Source organism: Anabas testudineus, chromosome 1, assembly GCF_900324465.2.
Source record: "Anabas testudineus chromosome 1, fAnaTes1.2, whole genome shotgun sequence".
NCBI classification, from domain to species: domain Eukaryota; kingdom Metazoa; phylum Chordata; class Actinopteri; order Anabantiformes; family Anabantidae; genus Anabas; species Anabas testudineus.
This window is the reverse complement of record NC_046610.1, coordinates 13,678,440-13,700,558: the sequence shown is the minus strand read 5'-3', so window position 1 is coordinate 13,700,558 and position 22,119 is coordinate 13,678,440. Positions and strand designations below refer to the sequence as shown.

Below are 22,119 nucleotides of genomic sequence, written 5' to 3'. Positions count from 1 at the left end.
AGGCGCTGTCAGAAGCTCTAGAGAGAATAGTCCACATTTTACAGCAACTGCCTAAAAACGTATATAATGTGAACATTTTGTCATTTGTTTTGTAGTATTTCTGTGCCCGGGCATCCTGCGAGGAGTGTACCAAAGCGAACATCTCTTTGAGTCAGATCACCAGTCTGGTGCGTGGTGCAAAGACCCTCTTCAGGCCTCAGACAAGATCTACTACATGCCCTGGACCCCTTATCGCACAGATACCCTGACAGAGTACTCGTCAAAGGAGGATTTCATTGCAGGCCGACCCACCACCACCTACAAACTCCCGCACCGCGTGGACGGGACTGGCTTTGTGGTATACGACGGCGCCCTCTTCTTCAACAAGGAGCGCACGCGCAACATTGTCAAATTTGACCTACGCACGCGCATCAAGAGCGGTGAGGCCATCATTGCCAATGCCAACTACCACGACACCTCACCGTACAGGTGGGGAGGCAAATCGGATATTGACCTGGCGGTAGACGAGAATGGACTCTGGGTGATCTATGCAACAGAGCAGAACAACGGTCGCATCGTGGTGAGCCAGCTCAACCCCTACACCCTGCGCATCGAAGGCTCCTGGGACACCAGCTATGACAAGCGTTCGGCCTCCAACGCCTTCATGATTTGTGGAGTCCTGTACGTCGTCAAAACCGTCTATGAAGATGACGACAACGAAGGGACAGGGAACAAAATAGACTACATGTACAACACGGATAAGAGTAAGGAGATGACGATTAACATCCCATTTCCCAATTCCTACCAGTACATCGCTGCAGTGGATTACAACCCAAGAGACAACCTGCTTTATGTGTGGAATAACTACCATGTGGTCAAGTACTCGCTGGATTTTGGCAACAATGGTAGGTCCCACTTTTAAAACCTTTTTTTTCGAAATGACTTTTGACTTAGTTCCATGTATGATAAGAATGAAAAGATGCTGGTTTGAGTATTTCTCCCCTCAATTAATTGGACAGGCTGTGATGTGATTTATTTTCTTTTCTTCACATGAAATACCTTGGCATATTTGCAATGCTTTTAATATTCATTTTAATGATAAATGCTTTTTTGTTATGACATAAGGGATACTTACAGCCACTAATCTTCCTGCAATAATTAATTCTCCCAAATAACTTAAAAAGGAAGAAAAGGAAAAACACCATCTGTGCTGTCACAGTTCTCAATTATGACTAGTCCATCACCACACCCGTGGTATCTGTATGTGTTCAGAAAGAAAAAACAAAAAACGGGAGAACTGATCCTGGAAATACCAGTGCCAGTGAAACTACAGATGTCAGCAGAGCTTTGTTTATTTGTGGAAATGTTTTTACTTTTTTTATCTTATGAAGGAGTAATTCACAATCATTAAGTAGCATCATAAAGGCTACCTTGATTTCTACTTATAGATGGATATGTCTAATGATGTTATGCTGGTGCTGATGTTATGTTTGCCTTTTAACGACTCATGAGTGGAGCCCAAAGCGTGTGATGGTGATTTCATACAGGTCATCCGCATATATTGACAGTCTGCACTTCAACCTGCGTTGGGTGCTTTTGTATAAGACTATAATCAAAGGCTGTTGCCCTTCACAGTGACCAGAATCTGCAGATGTGGCAAATGTAATAATACTTCAACACAATCACACCCTCAGTGCTATTTTTCTCAGAATTACAAAGCAGTTCTGATGGATAGAGGTGACTGCAAAGTTTTAGGATTAACAAGGAGATTTTTCTGAAGAACCATTATTTGCTGTGAATTATTAAAAATCCACACTGATCAACATTTTTATATTTAACAATAAATGTAACGTGGGCATGGAAAGTGCAAGGAGTGATTTGTAGCAACACACTTTCAGATAATTATCGCCCTACTGAGCAGTTTCCCCTAATCTACAAAGCAGAGCTGTAGCATGTCTGACCGGCATTCAACACAATGTGGGAGGCTCGTGAATCTAAGTTTCACATTGACTCATTAAAATCTACCACCAACTTGGGCTTTAACCAACAGTGTCTGAAAGGGCCGGGAGTACTGCCTAATACTGCCTGACTCTTTTTTAAACTCTGGTCTGAGGTTGGAGTCCAGCTTCCCCTCCTCTTTGCTCTGGATGGAAGGGCTTTAAGCCCCAGGAGCCTGAAGGGCTATTTGCCCAGTGTAATTGCCTTTCAGCACCTTTCTATGGAGTGGTCAAGGCAGTCTGGCTGCGTGTCTTATTAAATGATGTCTGAATTAACGCATGCTCTTACACGCAGTTACGAGGAACAGTACAAGAAATTATAGAGAGTAGCAGCATTAAACTTGGTTTCTACCGATCAGTGTGTGTGTGTGCGTGTGTTTCAGAGGAAGCCATGTTGTAAAGATGTGTGTATGACTGTGTTTTTTTAATGCATGCTCTATATCTTTATGCTAATGCGCTGATGAATTTACAGTATGAGTGTTTATGAGTGTGCATATGTGTTTATTGGTGTACGTATGATTGCGTGATCACCTTTATAATAGAGTGCTGGGTGTCTCATGAGGCTCTAAAGGGCAGATCAATGGGGATTTAATGTTGGGAATGACCTCTAGAGCGCCTCAACAAGCCAGACTGCTGACCGTGGGGGCGATAAATACATACAGCCAATGATGCATCGCTCTCCTCGCTTAGCTCCCTCACTCAGTGAAGACAAGGAATAAATTAACCAGCTGACTGCATGATTTTCCCATTCTTCTTCAAAGGAGGTGACAAATCGATTAACTGTAGTTTCATTTAGTTGTTGCATCTGATCCATTTGTTTCTCTCCATTCTGCCCAAACCTATCTAAGAAAGGAGCTCTTCTGTTTTTGTTTCAGTCCTAGTGCTTTTTTTTTTTTCTTCCTTTCCTTAGTTCATTCAGGAAACAGGCCAAGGAAAGGGGCCATTCTGAGGGTTTCCACTCATTATTGATGTAGCTTAATGCTTGCCCTGCTTTTGTTTCAGCTCATATGGACATCTTAAAGATATAAAATGAGACAGGAAATGGGACATGGAGTAAGAGAAGGCCAAGATAGGCCACTGAGGACTGAGTGTAATTGGGGTACAACACAGAGAGCACCAATTACTGGGTAACAAAGTCAGCTCGCTGGACAGTTTAGAAGAGGTCATTGTGAGTCATTTGCTCTTTGGACTTGGGCAATTTAGTTTTTAGGACACACTTCTGTATGTGAACACTTGGATCCTGTTATAAATTCCATATCATTTGCTAATACGCAATAGGACTATATCAAACCAGTTATATCTAAATCTCAATCCTACCTCTGGTAGTCCTGTACTATTCCTAGCATTATTGTGTATACTATTAAGTAGTGGATGGGAAGTTTTCATGTTTTTTATTGTAACAAAAAAGCTCAACTGAATTAATATTTAATTAACTAAGGTATTGAGAAATCTAATGTCACAATGTTTGCTTGAAGTATAACAATTTAAACATCACGGAGAAGAAATAAAGATAGCAAGGTTTAGTTCACCGGAGGCCAACAGATAATAAAATGGTTTACTCAGATGTATTCCATCACACTGTTGATGCAGCACACAGCCGAAAATGATCTTCTGTGAAATGCATATTCTGCCTCCCTTGGTACTTAAGAAGAAAGTGAACTGCTTCTCTACATTTATTGTTTCACATGTCTGTTTGTGTTTCTTCTTTGTCTGTTAGATCCCCATTCATTCTCTCGCTGTCTCCCAGACAAACACTCACATTGTCAGGAATCTAAATATTTCCCCTTCTCGTATATCTTTCTCTTTAACTCCGTGTTTTTGCTTTTTTTTATTATATTTTTTTTTCTGCGTCGTCCTTATCTTCCGTCTAATCTGCCCTGCTTTTCCGCTCCCAACCCTTCCCCACATCACACAAGGCAATTTTATTGAGTGGCTTTGTCACACACACACACATATATAAAGAGAGAGAGACAGAATAAGAAAGACGGAGATGTTTTTAGAGGCCTAGTGTAAGAATGCCTACATAAAGACGGAGTCAAAGTCACTTGTCTCTGCATCACGTCCTCCTTCCACCCTTCGCCCCCCTAACTCTCTCTCTACTGTTTATGTGGTTGTTTCATCATGTCTTCTTACATGCATATTATAGAGGCCTGCCCGACGCAAGCAGCATGGCTCCGATGAAACATTTGAATAATTTATCACCTCCAGTCTGCCTTGCCACACTTTAGAAAGTTTCCCCAACAAAGTCGCAAAATTATTCATGTTATCTGCATCTGTGGGAAAGGAGGGGCAAACAGGACTAAAACTGAATAGATCCCCACACGTACACACTGCTTTTCCTATTAGTGTTTCACTCTTGTTTTCTGTCTCTCCTCATTATTTCTTGCTGCCTCAATTCCCCGTATTGTTTGGTGCAAATTGTCACATGCTCATAGTTTTGCAAGTACTATATGTTCTTCTAATAGCACGGTCTCACTCACGGCAGTAAAGTGCTCATCTACTAAAGGTCTTCAAGTTCAGGTGAGACAGTCTGATTGTCTGTTCTGCAGGTTACAACCAGCACGCTGAAAACGGCAGAAAAAGAAAACTCGTTATTATAAAAGTGTCATTAGCAACCCTGAGTTCTATCGTATCTTCTATATTCTGTAGAAGTTAATCATTGCTACACTTCTATAGCTCAAAGTGAAGCTCACAATTAATCACCAACCTCCACGTAACCTCCAAGTAATGCTATATAAATGACATATAAAGCAATTATTTATTTATTTATTAAGTAAAATAGACACACAAACTTGACGGTACCCAAGAACAGACCTAATTATACCAGCAATCACTGCTTTAATTTTAGTGTTAAGCATATCTCAAAACTCTGAAAAGGTCAAGTGTGACGTCTATGTAACCACAAGTACAAATTATCTTCAAGATAAATATTTAAATTGTTAAAAGTGATATCTTCCATCTTAATTAGAAAATAATCAAGTGCGGGCATCCTATTCTAATCTTTTAAATGCACTATATAAAAGGGAATGACCTCTACTTGCCACTCCGTCAGTTTGCGGAAATTTAAAGGTTGACCTTTGAACTCTTAATGGCTGGAATCACAGAGTCCCATTTCCTAAGGAAGTCAAGCATGGAGTATCTATTGTCTTTAGCTGCTCTCCACTTATTTACTCCGTACTCTTGTCTCTTCTTCCCCTTCCTTCCTCTTTGGCACCAGATTGCAATCAAGCAGCAAGGCGAAACCGTGCAGGAAATGTTGGAAATAACATTTTTTCCTAAAGTGCAGAGAATAACAACAGTTAATGGTTAAAGTGGAGACCCTCTTTCACCAGATCACTGATTAGACTAACCCTCAGCACAAGGCCACACACCAAGTCTGTGTGTGTGTGTGTGTGTGTGTGTGTGTGTGTGTGTGTGTGCAAACCTAGTGCTGTTCTAACCACTTGAGATGATTCAGCTCTGGCAAAATTAAGACATGTTTACAGGGTTTACAGAACATAAATATTTGAAATAGAAATGTCCAATTTTGGAATAGCATGTCAGCAAATACATTTAAAAAGCAATCACGTTGGTGGAATCACAACATTTCATACGTGTCCTTTTGACTCTCATTTCAAAAATAAAATAGTCAGAGGCATATTGCTGAGAGCCTAATCAAAACAAAGTATGCAAAATAGTTGTTTTGCATAAATACAGATGCTCCCTGTGATTCCGCCGTCTCCTAAATGATATTATACCACATGAAGACTAGTGTCTGTATTCCTCTTCTCACTTCTCTCACACCTTTTTCACCTGCATCCATAGCTGGCTCTCCTCCCTCCTCCCTCCCCACCCATCTCCCCCCCCCCACACTTCCTCAAATAGATTACGACACAGCTGTCTCAGCAGAGACTGAAATCTGCTTCACAGAGTCTGGTGCACCTGTTCCCTGCCTGCAGTGTGTCCTTATCGATTGGATTGCCCCAGCCAGGCCCTCTGCGTGCGTTTGGCCTCCGCGCCGCTTCTCTTCTGCCAAACAGCCCATGCCAAATTAAGCAGACCTAGCCAGGACGACAGGGTACAAGGGAAACCCACAGCCTCACAGGAAGGAAATACAGTAGAGATCAGCAAACAGCCTGTGACTGTGTTTAATTCAGATTTCAGTTTGAAATATATGACACCATGTTAATCCCTATACGAAGCAGCCTAATGATATTTTATGAGGAGCAGCATAGCCACAGGGTCACTCGATAGATGCCACAGTTAACAATCTAGTGTGATTTTGTAGGATGCCTGCTATGGATCCATATCTGTAATATAATAATAAATGTCATCAGCAGAGCCCGCACTCTGAACTTTATAGAAGTATGCTGACGATTCCCTTCCATTATTAAATAGGAAATAAATTAATAATTGCTCTGTCCTATTAGCTCTTTGCTTTGAACAAGGGAACTTCCCCTGATTAAGAAAGAAGCATGTAATTGGCAAACTTGCTGCAGGTGCCTCCAACCTCGGCAGAGGGATGACATGATTACGCAACTGGTAAGGCAAGAGGGCTGAGGGGTGATGTGTCTGTGTGAGAAACATTAGCTGTGGAACTTGGTGGTGCCTGGCAGCCATCTTGAGGGAGGCTCTATTAGTTGAGGTTGTTTTCTATCTCCAAGTATCGCGTCTTTGAAGTGCTCCATTCTGTCTTATCAGCAGAGTCGAGCCGCTCGCCACGAGCCCTGTGTTCGTACGGGTGCCGAGTGTGTATTGCATGGCACATAAGTGAGTGAGAAGTAAATTTTTCTCAATGTGTGTGTGTTTGTGTGTGTGTGTGTTCTCTTTGGTGCACAACTGAGCAAAATGCAAGTGTCTGTACAAGTGAGCGTGTGGATTTTGGTGTGCGTGCTCAGCCATAGGGGCAGTGCGTTATCGCAGTATGCAGCCCTATTCAATGTCTGTGCTACTATCCAGCCTAGAAAGCTTTTTGCCCTGCAGTCAGATTATCATTTTGCTCTTAACCCTCTGGATCTATCCCTTCCCCACTCTTTAGGATGGTGCATGTGGCTGTGCGTAGAGGCAAAGAGGCAGTAACTTTTAGGGAAAGTGCAAGAAAGTAATCATCTTGCACACTGAGGAAGTAAATGAGCCACTTTGTCTCAGTTCTGCGAAACTTTTCACTAATTCAGATCGCTCATCACTTTGCTGCTGCTGCACTCCTCCTCCGTCTCGGAGTCTGTCTGTCTGCCGCTTTACTGACAGTGTGGGAAACTTGCCAGGGGAAGTTTGTTTTCCCTCTCCTCACTCCTCCATGCCTTCTACCTTTTCGTGTTGTGGATTTACTATCCCTCTGTTTACCGAGTGAGAAGTCAACAAGAGCATTCTCGGCAACAGAGCAGAGGCAGAGACAGGCAGTCTTACCCACACAGAAAAACATCACTGCAAACAGTCAGACACACACACACACACACACGCTACCACACACACACTCACATATTGTCTGTCTGCATGTCAGATGATCATGCACTAGCATCCCAGGCTGACTGACAGCAACTCTATAGCCCCTCCAGTGTGGTGGTGACAGATAGACAACTCCAGGAACAAGTTTACTTCCAGCCTGCCATTGGCTCACCTTCCCCTGGGCTCGCTACAGGTCAGGAAAACAACCAAAAAAGGGATAAAATAAAATAAAATCGAATTGGATGGAATAGATAAAGCCAATTCATCATCCTCTTAGTAGCTGTCACAGCATTAACAAAAAAACATATTGTCCGTATTAATCATTACAAGTACATTGCCATTAAAAATAAAATGCAACTGTTCGTTAAATTTGACATTAATTAGATGATCTTATATTTGCATTTAATATTAGACTGTAAACACATTTCAACACCAGTTGGACCGTGACTGTGGTAGAGTCATAGTTATCATACATGAAAACATATGTACAGTATTGCAGAATTTGTCATCAGCCAGCATGTGCAGGGCAAACATTCACAGGCAATGAGTTTGTATTTGTGACTTTTTGTCTTTGTGGCGTGCTTGCTCATGTGGCATTGGCCTTGGCAAAGAGCACAACATCTAGGCTAGCTGACATCATGAAGTTGTCGTAAGACATTTACTCAAGGCTTCCCAAGCTTAAATGCAGGGAGATATGTCAGTCCCCATGAGTACAACCTCTAGCCTTTTTTCTCCATAAATGTTTCATGAAGCTGTTATGTCATGTTCCTGTAGTTCCCCGCAGCATCTTTCACAGCATCCTGAGTGATGCCGGTGATGAATTCATGGCATTACAAGCCCCTTTGTCATCTACTGTAAATGCTGAAAAGGAACAAGCACATAAGGACAAAATAAAGACACCGAGGCGAGTTCATCTGAAAGAGACTGCGCTGAGATTTAGAAATTAAAATAGGTAGAGACACGCACGGTACGACAGGAAGGGGAAAAAAAAGTTAGGAGTGAGCGTTCAGATCAGATGGAAAATGTCAAGAGAGCTGCAGAGGGTGGAGGAGAAACAGAGATGCATGAGTAGTGAAGTGCTGTGGCCCCTTGCCTGTGATGCTTGCAGGCTCTTGTGTTACTTCACCTCAAGCTGCCAGCCCCTGTGTTTTCTGCCCTGTACTCAAATGACAGCAGACATCAACCTCAGGCACACACACACACACACACACACACACACACACACACACATACACATACACACACACACACACACATACACATACACACGCCATTACTCTTCCATTGTTGTGGCAGAGCCCCTAATGGAGCTTCCCGTTTGAGTGCAGATAGGCACACACACAATCACTCTATGCTTCATAAGTACACACACGCACACACAGACACACGCAGATTGACAGCTAGTCCCTAGGCCACTGCTGCCACGCATGATTGATGGCAATGTTCCGTGGAGAATGCATGAGGCGGCAGTGATTCAGGAACGGGGAGCAGCACAGTTTAGGTATGGAAACACTCCATTGAGTTGTGGAGGAAGAGAACAGAACGTACAGGAGGAGCGGGATGTTACACGGCTGTCAGTCAAGCAGACAGACAGAGAGATGGAGAGAGAAAGAGAGAAGTGTGGCGTCTTTAATTACTTAAAATCCATGGGAAGGTACAACTTCAATTCACAGTAAATAATATAAACACCCACACTTTCTTACCACCCACACATACACACACATTGACACGTCATTCTCCACACTCACACCTTCCTGTCACCCCTAAAGGAAGAAACAAACATAAAAAAAAAATAAATAACTTTTACCAAAATTGTGCAAGAAGAAGCTAATTTTATGCACGCCACTCCACAAACTGGACCTCACAGAATGATATACTCTTCAAATCAATGCTAATGACTTTGATTACACCCTTAAAGTTCACAGTACATCAAACCCTTCAATGTCAGTGACCAGCATGTAGTGCATATTATAGCCTAGGTGCACCAGCGTGTGCTTTTTCCCTGAAAACATCAGGGACTTTACTTAACAGTTCTGCTACCCCGACTGGCAGGAAATGTGAATTTTTGGGAGCTCAAAGGACTTCATTACCCAGATATCAAGTGGCGTGACGTCGCCAAATTGCACATACTGTACTTCTAAAACTAAGAAGTGTAGTTGCTGCTCTAGATGGTGCGGACAGTCTTTTTAGCAAATGTTTTAGCCCTGTTTAGTATTTCACTGCTAGGTTTGGGTTAGGCCCGCAGAACTTGATATTATAAAATCTATTTTTGTGTCACAGTAGTGACACATATAGCATGAAATAGTGGGATAGAAATAGCTTTGAGATGTAGGAGAATTGCCTCTGTGTCTGTCTCTCTGTTGTTTGAGAAACACACAGAGTGTGGGTTTTTAAAAGGAGGAAGAAGTCAAAGCTCCATTGTTTTCATTTGTGCAATATACGGTGAACCTACAAGCAATGTGTGTTTAGTGTGTGTGCTGAATTAAATTAACAGATTGAAAATACACTGCCCGTCCAAAGTCAAACACTCTAATATTTTGTTGGGCCCCCTTTAGCTTTGATTATGGCACGCATTCACAGTGGCATTGTTACGATAAGCTTCTGTAATGTCATAACATTCAATCCAGTTGTAATAATTTTTTCCCAAGATCTCGTATTGATGATGGGAGAGTCGGACCGCTGCACAAAGTCTTCTCCAGCACATCCCAGAGATTCTCAATGGGGTTCAGGTCTGGACTCTGTGGTGGCCAATCCATGTGTGAAAATGATGCCATGCTCCCTGAACCACTCTTTCACAATTTGAGCCCGATGAATCCTGACATTGTCATCTTGGAATATGTCCTTCCCATCAGGGATTGGGGGAGGGATTGATGGAATAACCTGGTCATTCAGTATATTTACTGGTTCTTTGGGCACAAAACGTTGCTGACCTGAACAACTGCAGCAACCCCAGATCATAGCACTGCCCCCACAGCCTCGTACAGTAGGCACTAGGCATGATGGGTACATCACTTCACCCTCGTCTCAGATTAACATCTTTTCCATGACCACATGATGTGTCTTCTGACATGGTTGTTCAAGAAATGAGAAGCTACTCATCAGTTACAGTTAAATAACTTGTTGCCAGCTGAAACATAGTCATTATGCAGTCAATACATTCTCCAATGGGAGGCTCTTACCTATTTGCTTAGTTAAATCAAGGTGATTACTTTTTTTTTGGAAGGGCGGTGTATATTTTCTACTATAAGTAGAAGTGGCTTTAGAAAATAGCTTTTACATAGCTCAAAATAAAGCGATTTGAAACCAATAAAAAAAAAAATTTAAGCGAAAGAGAATGAAAACCGTAAGTAATCGCTTCTGTCTGCTCAACTTTCGATCCTGTGGTATTGATTTGTACCACGTGCAGCCGAAAGCAACAGAAGGTTAGCAGACACAGAGACACACGCCGGTATTACTATTTTCACAAAAAGGACACTGTGACACTTCACAAACACATGCTCTGTTCCTCCCTCTTCTCGGCGTATGATCCATTCATTCTTTATTTCTGTCCTCTGAACACTGTCATTGTGAATAATTGAGCCTTTTCACAATGAAATATTGACAATAAAACAGTGTGCCATATGAATTTAAGTGGCCTTCCGGCCTTCGTGATGTCATGGTGTTATGAATCATGTATGACATTGAAAGAATGTTTTTTTTTTGTTTTTTTTTTCTGCCAGGTTAGACAGCAACAACTACTACTGCGTACCAATCCCATCAATCCCATAGGAGATGCTAACCTTGTACAAGCCTGCAGGACAAACCAATTGTCTTGCTTGGACTTGTTTGCAGATTTTGCATTTATTGCAATTATTGCACCCCTTGATCTATCACATTTATGTTGATCTGTAATAACTGTTGTTGCCTCTATTATTATAACGTGAATATGGGAACTTGAGAGTAACTGATGAAGATAAAGCAGGCCACAAATATCTGTCATATGACTGCACTGACAAGGGATGAAACACATCATAAACATGAGATACTTCCTGTCAAAGCTGTTTACTGCTGTGTAAATGAAATGGGCTGCAAATGAGCTTGTATCTGTCACTGTAATATTGTTTATGCTTGTGGGCCATTGCTCACGGCACTTGGTGTTTGGTGCAGATGCTTCACTTGATCCATTTTTTTTTAACTCTGGTGTTCTCGCTTTGTCATCATGGACTAAGTTTTCAACAGTTGTCCTGATATTCAGAGCTCATAAAACCTCCCACCATGCTGGGACCTACAAATCTTTACAAAGTGTTTTTAATGTTTGTTCTTAGTTTTTAAATCTTTACGACGTGTTTCTGTCAATTTTAACCATCTCTTCTGTTTCTCACCTTCTCAGACTTTCGCCCACCTCCCATGATCCCTCCTAACCGAGGAGGGGGAGGAGGTCCAATTGGTGGCGGAGGCTCCTCCTCTTCATCCACCAGCCGCACTACCACCACTCGTTCGCCTCCGTACTACACCACCCCAAGGCCTCTCCTAACCACCTCCCCCGGCCAGCGTTACCGAACCACCACCACGATTCGCCAGCCCGTGCTGGTCCCTGCCAGCGGCTCATCGTCTGACACCAATCAGATTCCGGACACCAACCAGAAAGCTGGAGGACGATCTCCACCAGTGCAGGTCCCTCCAGCAATCCCACAGGCTCCTGTCCTGCCTCCACAAGACTTCTGCAGTCCAAGGGTGACAGCCGACATATCGTGGCCCCGCACACAGCAAGGCCAGACAGCCAAGCAGCCCTGCCCTGTAGGGACACTGGGTAAGGAGTAAGACACGAGAGGGTTGAAAGCAGAATGGATAGAAGAGCTGGCAGGGACTTGGTTTCTCTAGTGTAATTTGCTTTTATATGAACAAATGTACTATTATTTTATATTTGCTTTCTGACTTGTTTTCTTCATTCTTAGTCATTTTTTCCTAAATCAAATCAACATAAATTATGAACAGTGACATGATCAAAGTAAAACTTACACACTCCAAAGCATTAATGAAATCAAATCCCAGAATTGCAGAAACGCTTACAACACATACACACACACACGACAAAGATGATTATTCAACCCTTGTTAACTACCATCCACACTCACACATCCACCATACACACACAGTGTGCTTAGTGAACCCCCGGCACCCCAGGAGTCTTCATGTCTCCTGTGTAATGTCAATGCTGTCTTACCCTGTTTGTTTTACTTATCTCGCAGGCGTGGCCACATACGTGTGCCGTATGGGCTACTGGGATCCCCAAGGCCCTGACCTCAGCAACTGCACGTCACCCTGGGTCAATCACATCATGCAGAAAGTGAGTTTGAATGGTGCCGCTGGCCCTTCGTGGCTCCCTTTGAGCTCTAGTGTAAAGTTATGTGTTATGGATATAATCCTTGAGCAATTCTGCATGCATGAAGAGGCATTCACCACAGGGAAAGATTTAGGCCACGCATCTATCTTGATTTATTAATCCTAACTTGTGCTCCAGTGCTGAAAGGTTTTATGTATAAGTATATGTATATATAGCATTTACTCATTCGTTCACTCTCTGTTATCATTCTAACAGACTAATAGGTATTATGATTCAAGATTATTTATTGAAAATAATATTTATTTAAGTTCTATAAGATACTTTTCTTCTGGAAAATATATTACACTAGTAATTTTCCATCGTTAAAATTTCTGGCTTTGTGTCTATCTATATAGGAACAAGGCTTTTAAAGGCTTTGAAAACATGTCATACAAAAATGTCCTTGTGAATTATCATTCAAGTTGGTTTTGTAAAGAAGTCTGAATGTCTTCAGGTAACACAAATTTCACCTTGCCCGTTCAACTAACCTGTGCACTTCTTTTCTCGTGATTTTGCTGCACTATCCCCTCCTTGCTCATGTCTTCCTCATTTCCATTTTTCTCTATATTATACACATCTTACACATGTCCTTTCCTACCCTGTCCTTCCTCGTCTGTCCTGTCATTTTTCCATCCTTCTTTTGCTGCACTATTTTTTCCTCCCTGTCCTTTTCTTTGCGTCCCTGCAAACTCTCCTTTCTCACCTCATCTGACCTCTTGTCTTCTATCATTCTCTCTCTGTCTTTTCACTTTTTCACCCGCCCCTGCGCCACGTTTGACTCCCAGCTCCGTTCGGGTGAGACAGCGGCGATTGTAGCCAGGGAGCTGGCAGAGCAGACCAAAGGGCTTCTGCGCCCTGGCGATGTGCCTTCCACAGTGCGTGCCATGGCCCAGCTGGTCGAACTTCTGGATGTCCAGCTCAGGAACCTCACGCCTGGGGGCAAGGACAGCGCTGCCCGCAGCCTTACCAAGGTACTAACTCAAGAAACAATAGTGCTGGGAGGCACGTTTAGTGTTGGGAGGTACTATGAGTGATTAAGTTAGAATTGCTTGAACATAATGGTTTTGGGAAGGATGCGAGGTAAATGACAATGATCTTTCTCTTAGTTAAATCAAGAGATGGAGGGGTGAGGGAAAGAAAACAGATAGTGGAGCTCCTTCAACTTAACAGTAAAATGAATAGCATCAGCCGTTAGTGTTTTTGTCTTACACTCATTCTTCAGGGGTTAGAAAAGATTATTTTATCATCTTCTGTGTGTGGATCTTTGTAACAAGTTTTGCTCAACATTATGGGTGATAGATAACTGCTTTTAGTGTTTGGCAGGGTTCCTCAACTCTTTTCAGAACAGGACTGAAATTTAATAAAACTCTGGTCTCGCCCAGGGAGTTATTCTCATTAAAACATGCAGTACTTGAGATGAAAACAGACTTGGGACATGTTTTATGTCACAGCTATTTGTTTAATGAACCTCAACCTTTGAGCTACAGCTATGAAGATCCTGTTGACAAGCAGGCTAGAGTGCTTACTTCAGTATTACATTAATGGAAACTCGATCCCGAGTATGCAAAGGGTCTGTTTTACTACAGCAGTAGACAAGGGAAGAATTTAGTTCTGTACTTTGTTCATGTAGGCATTCAATTAAAGTGAGTTAAATCACTGGGGAATGGCTGACTGGCTGGCTTGGCTGGCTAATTGACTGACTGACTGATAGGCAGATAGTTTCTTGATTGTGTCTGCTGAGGTCAACAGTGATAGGCGGAGTTTAGCAGCCAGATAGACAGCTGCTGCCATCTCTTATACAGTCACTTTTCAACTTTAGTCTGTGAGTCACTAGGCCTCCTTTATTTACCCTCCTCCTATCTGCCTTTTTTGTCCTGCTATCGCACACTTGACACATTCTCTGCTCCCAACGAATGCAGTTAAACACGCATGTGGAGCGTGTAGTTGGGTAAAATAATCAGTTTTTTGCTGTTGACCAACTGCCCTGTTAAAGGAAAATTGTACAAAATCCTCCACAGAAGAGGAAAAGCCTTTCCCCTATTTTAGTAATGACCCAATTATATTATATTATATGCACCTAATTGAGTAATATGCCGGCTTATTATGCAAATTTGTGTTTGGAAATCGAATATGACAAATCATGCACGAGTTGTATTGTAATTAATGCCATCAGTTTACTCGACAGTAGATGCTGAGAATAAAAAGGAAAAAGGAAATTATGAAAACAATCTTAAGGAAAAAGAGAAGAGAGAGTAGAAAGAAAGATGCAAGAAAGACGATTATGGGAGAAGGAATTAAATAAAGGCGGCAAGTGAGTGGAATAAGAATATATTTCAGTCGCCTAAGTCTTTTTGTGCAATGTTAATGGAATGGGTGTGACTGCTTTTGTGCGCCTGAGTGTCTATATGTGTTTTAGTGTGTGCGTGATTGAGAGGTGTTACATCGCTAACAGCTGAATTGTTTAAATTTGCAGCTTCAGAAGAGAGAAAGGTCGTGCAGGTTTTTCACGCAGGTACTTCCGTTTCCTGGTATCGCTGATTATTTTGCCACACCATAGTCCCATGTGCTTTACTTTTTTTTTTCTTCACACTCAGCATGTAATTCTCAAAGCGTTGTGTGTGTGTGTGTGTGTGTGTCTGTGATCACAACGCTCTATGTAGAATTCTAATTATACGCTGCAGCAGTTGTCTTATGATGTGCATACCAACCCTTTGAGGAGGACAGTCATTTAAAAGTAACCATCCACCGGCGTCTGCTAACAAAGTTTTAGTCTCCTCAAAGGGTTCATTCTTTGGTTTTCAGTTTCACTTTTTTTTTTTTTTGCATTCAGAATCAATGGTACCGATATGATGCCATGATCAATATCAATAATAGCTCATCTATTTTGCAGTTCTATCTGCAGAATTGTAAACAGGGCTGCCTGGATCCAAATGACTTGCTATCCATCTCAATTCAATGAAATGTCCTCTCTGTTGCTGTATCAGGGAGAAAGAGTATGATGGATATTCTGTTGCATACTGCTTGATCATGGCCTCAGTACCTTAAAAAATACTAGCTTATGTTTGCGGCTCAGTAATAATCCTTCTTTTTTTGTTTTGTTTTTTGTCGTTGTTGGTCTGCTTCTCTTGATGTTTGTTCATGTTGACACCGTGGACTCACACTGTGAACAGTAAATCTAATATCATTTAGGCATGTTTAGGGTCAGCTAAAACCACTTTTCAGACTACCAGAGGACCCTGCCTTCCACATCCATGTGTAGTAGATAAACTGCAGAGTCTCTGTTTTTCCCCTCTGAACCTCCACCCTCACACACACACACACACACACACACACACACACACACACATGGCGCTGATAGGCGAGCTCTTTTTCTCCTGATGCAGGCTTTTTTCCACTCTCCCCTGAAAAGTCTTAATGTCAGCACCAGTCAGCAATGTCACATCATAGAACATGGCTTAGGACTATATGCGAGCTGACATGCACATTCATGCACGCATGCACGCCACAAATATATAAATATATTTTCAAAAATGATTAATCCGGGGAATCTCGAGGAGTCAGTGATTTGAGAGAACTAGTTACAGGTTAAAATCAAAACATTCCACCACACACCTTGGGTACTGCAGGGGGCTGGGAGTGATCGATTATATAATTAGCCTTAGTAATGTGAAACAAAATTATACAAACAGTCCCTTACTCTGCCAGATAGAAATGTGCGTGATTAGGGATGTGGTGTGGTGCTGCCCTCTCCTCGTTAATTATCTACAGCACTAATTGCCAAGTGAGGAGAGTGGGCAGGAGGTTTGGGTTCTTAATAGAGACAAAAAATAATTGAATTCTCTCTCTCACTTTCTTTCTCTCTCCCTCTCACACTTCATCTCTCCTCCTCTCTCCCTTCGTTTGGGGAACTGGGGACTCGTTTCATGTATACTAAATTGGCAATTTATTCATGATGAAGTTGGTGGTGTGAAGAGGCTTTGATGCTGTAGGGGGGATTGATGGAGGGAGGTAGAGTCTGCAAGATAGAATAAGAGAGAGAGAGAGAGGGGGGGGGGGGGGGTGGTGGTGGGTCAGAAATTAAACAGAAAGAGAAGAGAGTCGCAGAAACCGAAGTGGAATGTGAGAGAAAGAGAAAAACAATAAAAGGGGGCAGTGAGGAGGCAGAGATGCTCAATGACAATGTCTAATTTGCCCTCTATTTATGGATGGCGGGTCAGAACATGGCATGCTGTGAATTTAAAGCCTGATTTAGCTGCAAACTCATCCTGTCAGAGAAGACAAACTCCAAAAACAACTGACAGATAAGCCTGCTTCTCTGATGAAACCGGTTTCAAAACATGCACTTTCTTAGAGTTCACCCAAGCAAAAAAACAAAAAACAAAAAAATCTTTCCACTCCCATCATAACTTCATCATTTCATGAAGCGTGTCCTGCTGCGCGTGAGTGTATACATGGTGCTGTACATCCATGCACATGTATTTAGGCAAAAGCCCGTGTTCCCCCTGTGTAGCAGGGAGTAGAAGAAGCAGCCCAGCTCGAGTCTGTCTTGCTGCTGCTTTTTACGCTGGATTACCAGAGCACTTCTAAGCATTTCACTTCTGCCCCATTTACCGGAATGTGTATGTGTGTGTGTGTGTGTGTGTGTGTGTGCATGCTGCGTGCATATGCACGCACATGCACGCTATAATGCATAGTAATACATAGTCACACACACACACACACGCATAAACGACATCCTTATCTGCCTCTGCAGAGTCTCTTCCCTCTTTGAAGACCCCTAAAAAACCTGTCTCCATTTTAGCCCTCAAGTCCTCATACTTGTGCGGATAAAAATGTCACCAGCAGCACCAGAGCCTACCGGCACACCCACCCACCCACCCACACACACACACACACACACACACACACACACACAGCTAAACATACATTCCATCTTTGACTTTCAGATGTGGAGATGTCTGGACCTCAAGGAAATCACACCCCTTCTTCTCCTCACCTATCTCTCCACTCTACAGATACAGATCTCAGCACCAGAGAATTAAATTTCAGTGAAAAAAAAAAAAAAAAATATATATATATATATATATATATATATATATATATATATATATATATATATGAAATTGAAAATGCAAGATAATCAAAAGTTCAATAAAAAGCAATGAAAAGTTTAATGAGAGTAGAAAAGCGAGGGTTATCTGCGACACATCAAAGTGAGCGTTTGAGAGCGGCACCACCAGCGCCACTGAATGGAAAGCGGTGCCACTGCTGTCGGATCTGCTGTGCCAACAGAGCATCCTCTCCTCTGTCTCTCTGTGTTGTGTGGACTGCTACTGTACAGCAAGTGGAGCAGAATGATGCACTGCAACGCTTCTCCCAGCCCCCTGTGTGCACCCTCAGCTGCACACTTAGACGCACATACACACAATTCAATGCCAACACACACTGGAGCAGACATTCCTCCTATCCCATACACTGTGCACCATAGCATGTGTGGCACTGCATACAGTTTAGCCAGACCCTGCTTAGACCCTGTTTACACTTTTGTTTTTAAAATGCATCTTGGGTGGGACAGTTCTAAATAAGAGTGTACATGACCAACCAAAACAGATTGTGACCCAATCACACAAACCACTTGCTCTATTGTAATGTAAATGCTAGTGGATTCTGATGGATCCCTGACAAGGGGTGTTACTGGAAAATATGTCAGCAAGGCAGGACATGGTGGCTGTTCTGGTCACAGCATGCCACGATAATAAAAGAAACACTGATGTGCATGATTGGAGCGTCATTGAAACAAGATACCTAATGGGAAGTGCGATTGCTATTTAATGATAATACAAACCTGGTGCTTGTCTCGAAACAGACCTAATAACCTTTTGACCCACAGTGATGCAGCGGACACAGTCTGAACATAAGATGAACACCACTTGTGTTATCACCAACTCCCTACCAGTTGTGTCGAAATGCTCATTACATTTTTTAAAAGACCAAATTGTTTTATCCAACCAATAGTCCAAAACATAACAGAAAAAAATATATATCCTGCAGCTTCCAACCTGCCTGATCATCTGGCCACTTACGTTTCTTCGTCCCATTTGACTCGTTCTGTTGCCAAATCTCACCTTCATTACTTCAGACAGCGCCGTTTTATCATAATCAATAGAGATGACAGGAGAAGGCTGGGTTGGAATAATCATCGGAATTTGCCTTTAAAGGACAAGCAAAGCTCTTCAGTCAGAGTCAATGAAACGACGGAGAGACAGATCCGCTGCTGTATGTGTGTGCGCACGCGCGTGCTTCAAAATCCACTCCTGCTTATTCTCGTTGTTTGCTGAAGCAGCGGATTAATTAGCTTTGGTTTACATGTAGCCCTCCCAAATTCATCCGATGTGCAGCCCAGCTAATTACGTGCGAGTCCTAAAAGAGGACACAATATTATCATGTCAGCTTGTTGACTAAGCACCTATTCCATGTGTGCGATACGCCGTATCTACATGTGGAGATCAGAAAATAAACAGGTAGACTTAATTCTAATCCCAGAACACAGCTTCACGTTTCGTAGCACATGCCGTCAACACTTGTATGAGTCATCTCACATACACACACACACACACACACACACACACTGCTTCTCAACTTCTCAACAATGTCTTCCCGCCCTCCCTCTTGGTCTCTCACTCCCCCCAAACCTGGAGCAAAAGGGAGCAAAAGGGTCAGGGAGGAAGTCAAATGGTTGATGTGTGAATTCCAATAAACCGATGTCTCTCACTCTTCCTCCCTGCCCTTGCAATTCCCAAATGGAGCCCCCCCCCCCCCCCTTTTTGCTTGTATAATGGCACCTGTGTTGCCTTTTTTCCACTTTCCCATCTACCCCTTCTCAAGAGAGAGAAGCACTGAAAGAGCAAAAAAAATAAAGAAATAAGTGAGGTATGGGAGTGCTTTTTGCAGAATGGCTGGTTTACACAGAGAGAGAGAGAGAGAAAGTAAAGAGACAGACGGGGAGTGTGAGATGTATGTTTGATAGCACCTGTAGTCGCTTTTCCGCCTTCCTTGTTCCCAGTGGACGCCTGTCACCATGGACTCACTGGACTGTTTTATCGCTCTCCCATGGCTCTCCCCCTCTCCACTGGCCCTCTTTTCTCTCTGTTTCTCCATCTCTCCGAGGGTTTTCGCGAAATGTGCGAGTCCACACGTGTGGCGTTCGTGTCTGAAAATAAGGAGGTTATTTCTTAAGAGCATAAAGGAAGGCGAGCTGGAGACAAAACAAGTGTTGTTTCATCCGTGTGAGCCAACTCTTCTCGCTTTACTTTGGTAATATTTTTGGACTTTTAAACTATTCCGCTCAGCTGGAAGTGACCCAGCAGACATTATCTGATAAAACTATAATTTCTTCTCAGACCCTCAAGCACAAGTTTTCCAACTTGAAGATAAGACTGGTGCTTTTTAAAAAAAAAACAACAACTAAAAAAAAAAAAAAAAAAAACGGAATCAGGTTTGGGGGTGTAGACACATGGTGATTGCAATCAGCTAATTAGCTTAGCTTGATTTTCAGAACATCTGTGATGTATTTTTTAGCACGACAACCTTTTCTAAAGACAATTTTGAAAAAAAAAAAAAAAACATGTAATAAACAGTGTGATACACTCAAAGTGTGAATATGACTTTGAAAATGAACTTTTTATTTGATAGATTTTGTGTCTTTGCCTATGTTATGTCTGCATGGGAATGCCCCCATTTGCATCGCTAACAGTTCTTGTCATGATTTATCAACACTGTAAATGAAAATCCATTGCATTCTGGTTCTTGCATCCCATAGACCGCTGCCCTCAGTGGCTATGGCGTAACAATTTGTACTGTGAATGTATTTGCATTCATTCTCACATTAGTGTCATTGACTGAAGTGATAAAGACGTTGGCATTGGCTACCTCCATGTGACCTCCCGTGTTTGTGCTGCTGCCCCAGGCAATGGTGGAGACGGTGAATAATTTGCTGCAGCCACGAGCTGAGGCAGCGTGGGGAGAGCTGCCCACCAGCGAGAAGCTGCACTCGGCAACGCTGCTCCTCGACACTGTGGAGACTGGGGCTTTTATGTTGGCTGACAACCTCCTCAAGACTGACACTGTGCAGGAGACCACTGACAACATCCGTGAGTACATTTTTCCGTTCCTTTCCCTCCTCCAACTCGGTTAGGCTCTGCAACTGTCAAGGAACTTGTTGAGATGCCCTTGAGCAAGGCACTTAACCTCTGTTCACTCCAGTGGATCAGCGCCGTGGCCAAATGTTGGAGGCTGTGTTTGGACTAGACACGCAGCTGGAACAAGAAAAATTAGTACGTTAGTATTAGAAGGAATGTTTCTAAAATGTGTCCTTTTATCACTTTAAGGTGGCTCTTAGATTTCCTAAATTTCACATAATTTTTTTTCAACTGATCCTAAAACACCAGCAAAGGCTGCTAAAGATCTAAGAACGTGATGTAATATCATAGTAAGAGGCAACAGTGACAGCAGACATTAGTGAACCCACTGCCTCAGATCCATATTTTATAATTCAAATGAGAATGAACAGAGAAGGCTATACTATTTATCTTCACTGTGCCTCAGAAAATAACATCATCTTTCATGTGTGCAATTACACACACACACACACACACACACACTCATATAGTACATGTGAATGGACATGAGTGGATATGAATGGAAGTGGGGCAGAATAATGCAGTTGTTTCATTGCTTAGAGGGTAGTGAGAGAAACATATGCAAGAGTTTGTGCACATTAAGCTGAGTCGCAGGGTGAACAGAAACAAAAAATGCATCATGTAAATCAGAACAGTTGTCTAATAGCATGATAAAGTGGTTATTATTGTGCAAGGGGAACAAGTAAAATGAATGTGAAAACCATAAATATTGACTTGTTTGCAGGTTTGTGTGTGTTGTGCTTTAAGTAGTATATAGTAATATGAGGGAATCTGTGTAGCAAACGCTTACAACTGGACTAGCAATGCTTCCTTACTTGCTAACTTACTGTAGATGCTGCTTTTCCGATTCTCAAAGCTATTATTTAAGAGACTGGGTGCACATATTAATGATATGAGAAACAACAATTACAGCTAGTGCACAATAATTAACAAAAATCTCTCCCTGCAAAACCTCCCGGGCTCCTGAAGTCTAGAAACATAGACAGTTGCCAGAGATAATCAAATATTTGTGCAAACATTGAGCATTTTGGTCGCATTCGCTTTACAGCGTGCAGAATAGACTACAGAGTTTGCATCTAGCTCGGTCTATTATGTAGATCAGGCGCATAAATCTGTCGAAGAGGTCATGATGAAGAAATCCAAGATGTTGTAAGAGAGA

General features: G+C 42.4%; 1 protein-coding gene across 7 annotated transcripts in view; it reads left to right on the top strand.

Annotated features, from left to right (window-relative positions):
• The window catches only part of adgrl3.1 (adhesion G protein-coupled receptor L3.1), a 103,793-nt gene that overhangs the window by 56,456 nt on the left and 25,218 nt on the right, over positions 1–22,119 (top strand). For 5 of the 7 annotated variants that reach the window (XM_026359773.1, XM_026359774.1, XM_026359778.1 and 2 more), the window contains 6 exons: positions 96–884; positions 11,770–12,189; positions 12,629–12,726; positions 13,548–13,733; positions 15,236–15,274; positions 20,729–20,912. In XM_026359773.1, coding sequence (XP_026215558.1) covers positions 96–884; positions 11,770–12,189; positions 12,629–12,726; positions 13,548–13,733; positions 15,236–15,274; positions 20,729–20,912 — 1,716 coding nt within the window. The remainder of the gene's footprint in view (positions 1–95; positions 885–11,769; positions 12,190–12,628; positions 12,727–13,547; positions 13,734–15,235; positions 15,275–20,728; positions 20,913–22,119) is intronic. The other 2 variants (XM_026359779.1, XM_026359775.1) reach the window with 1 other exon arrangement.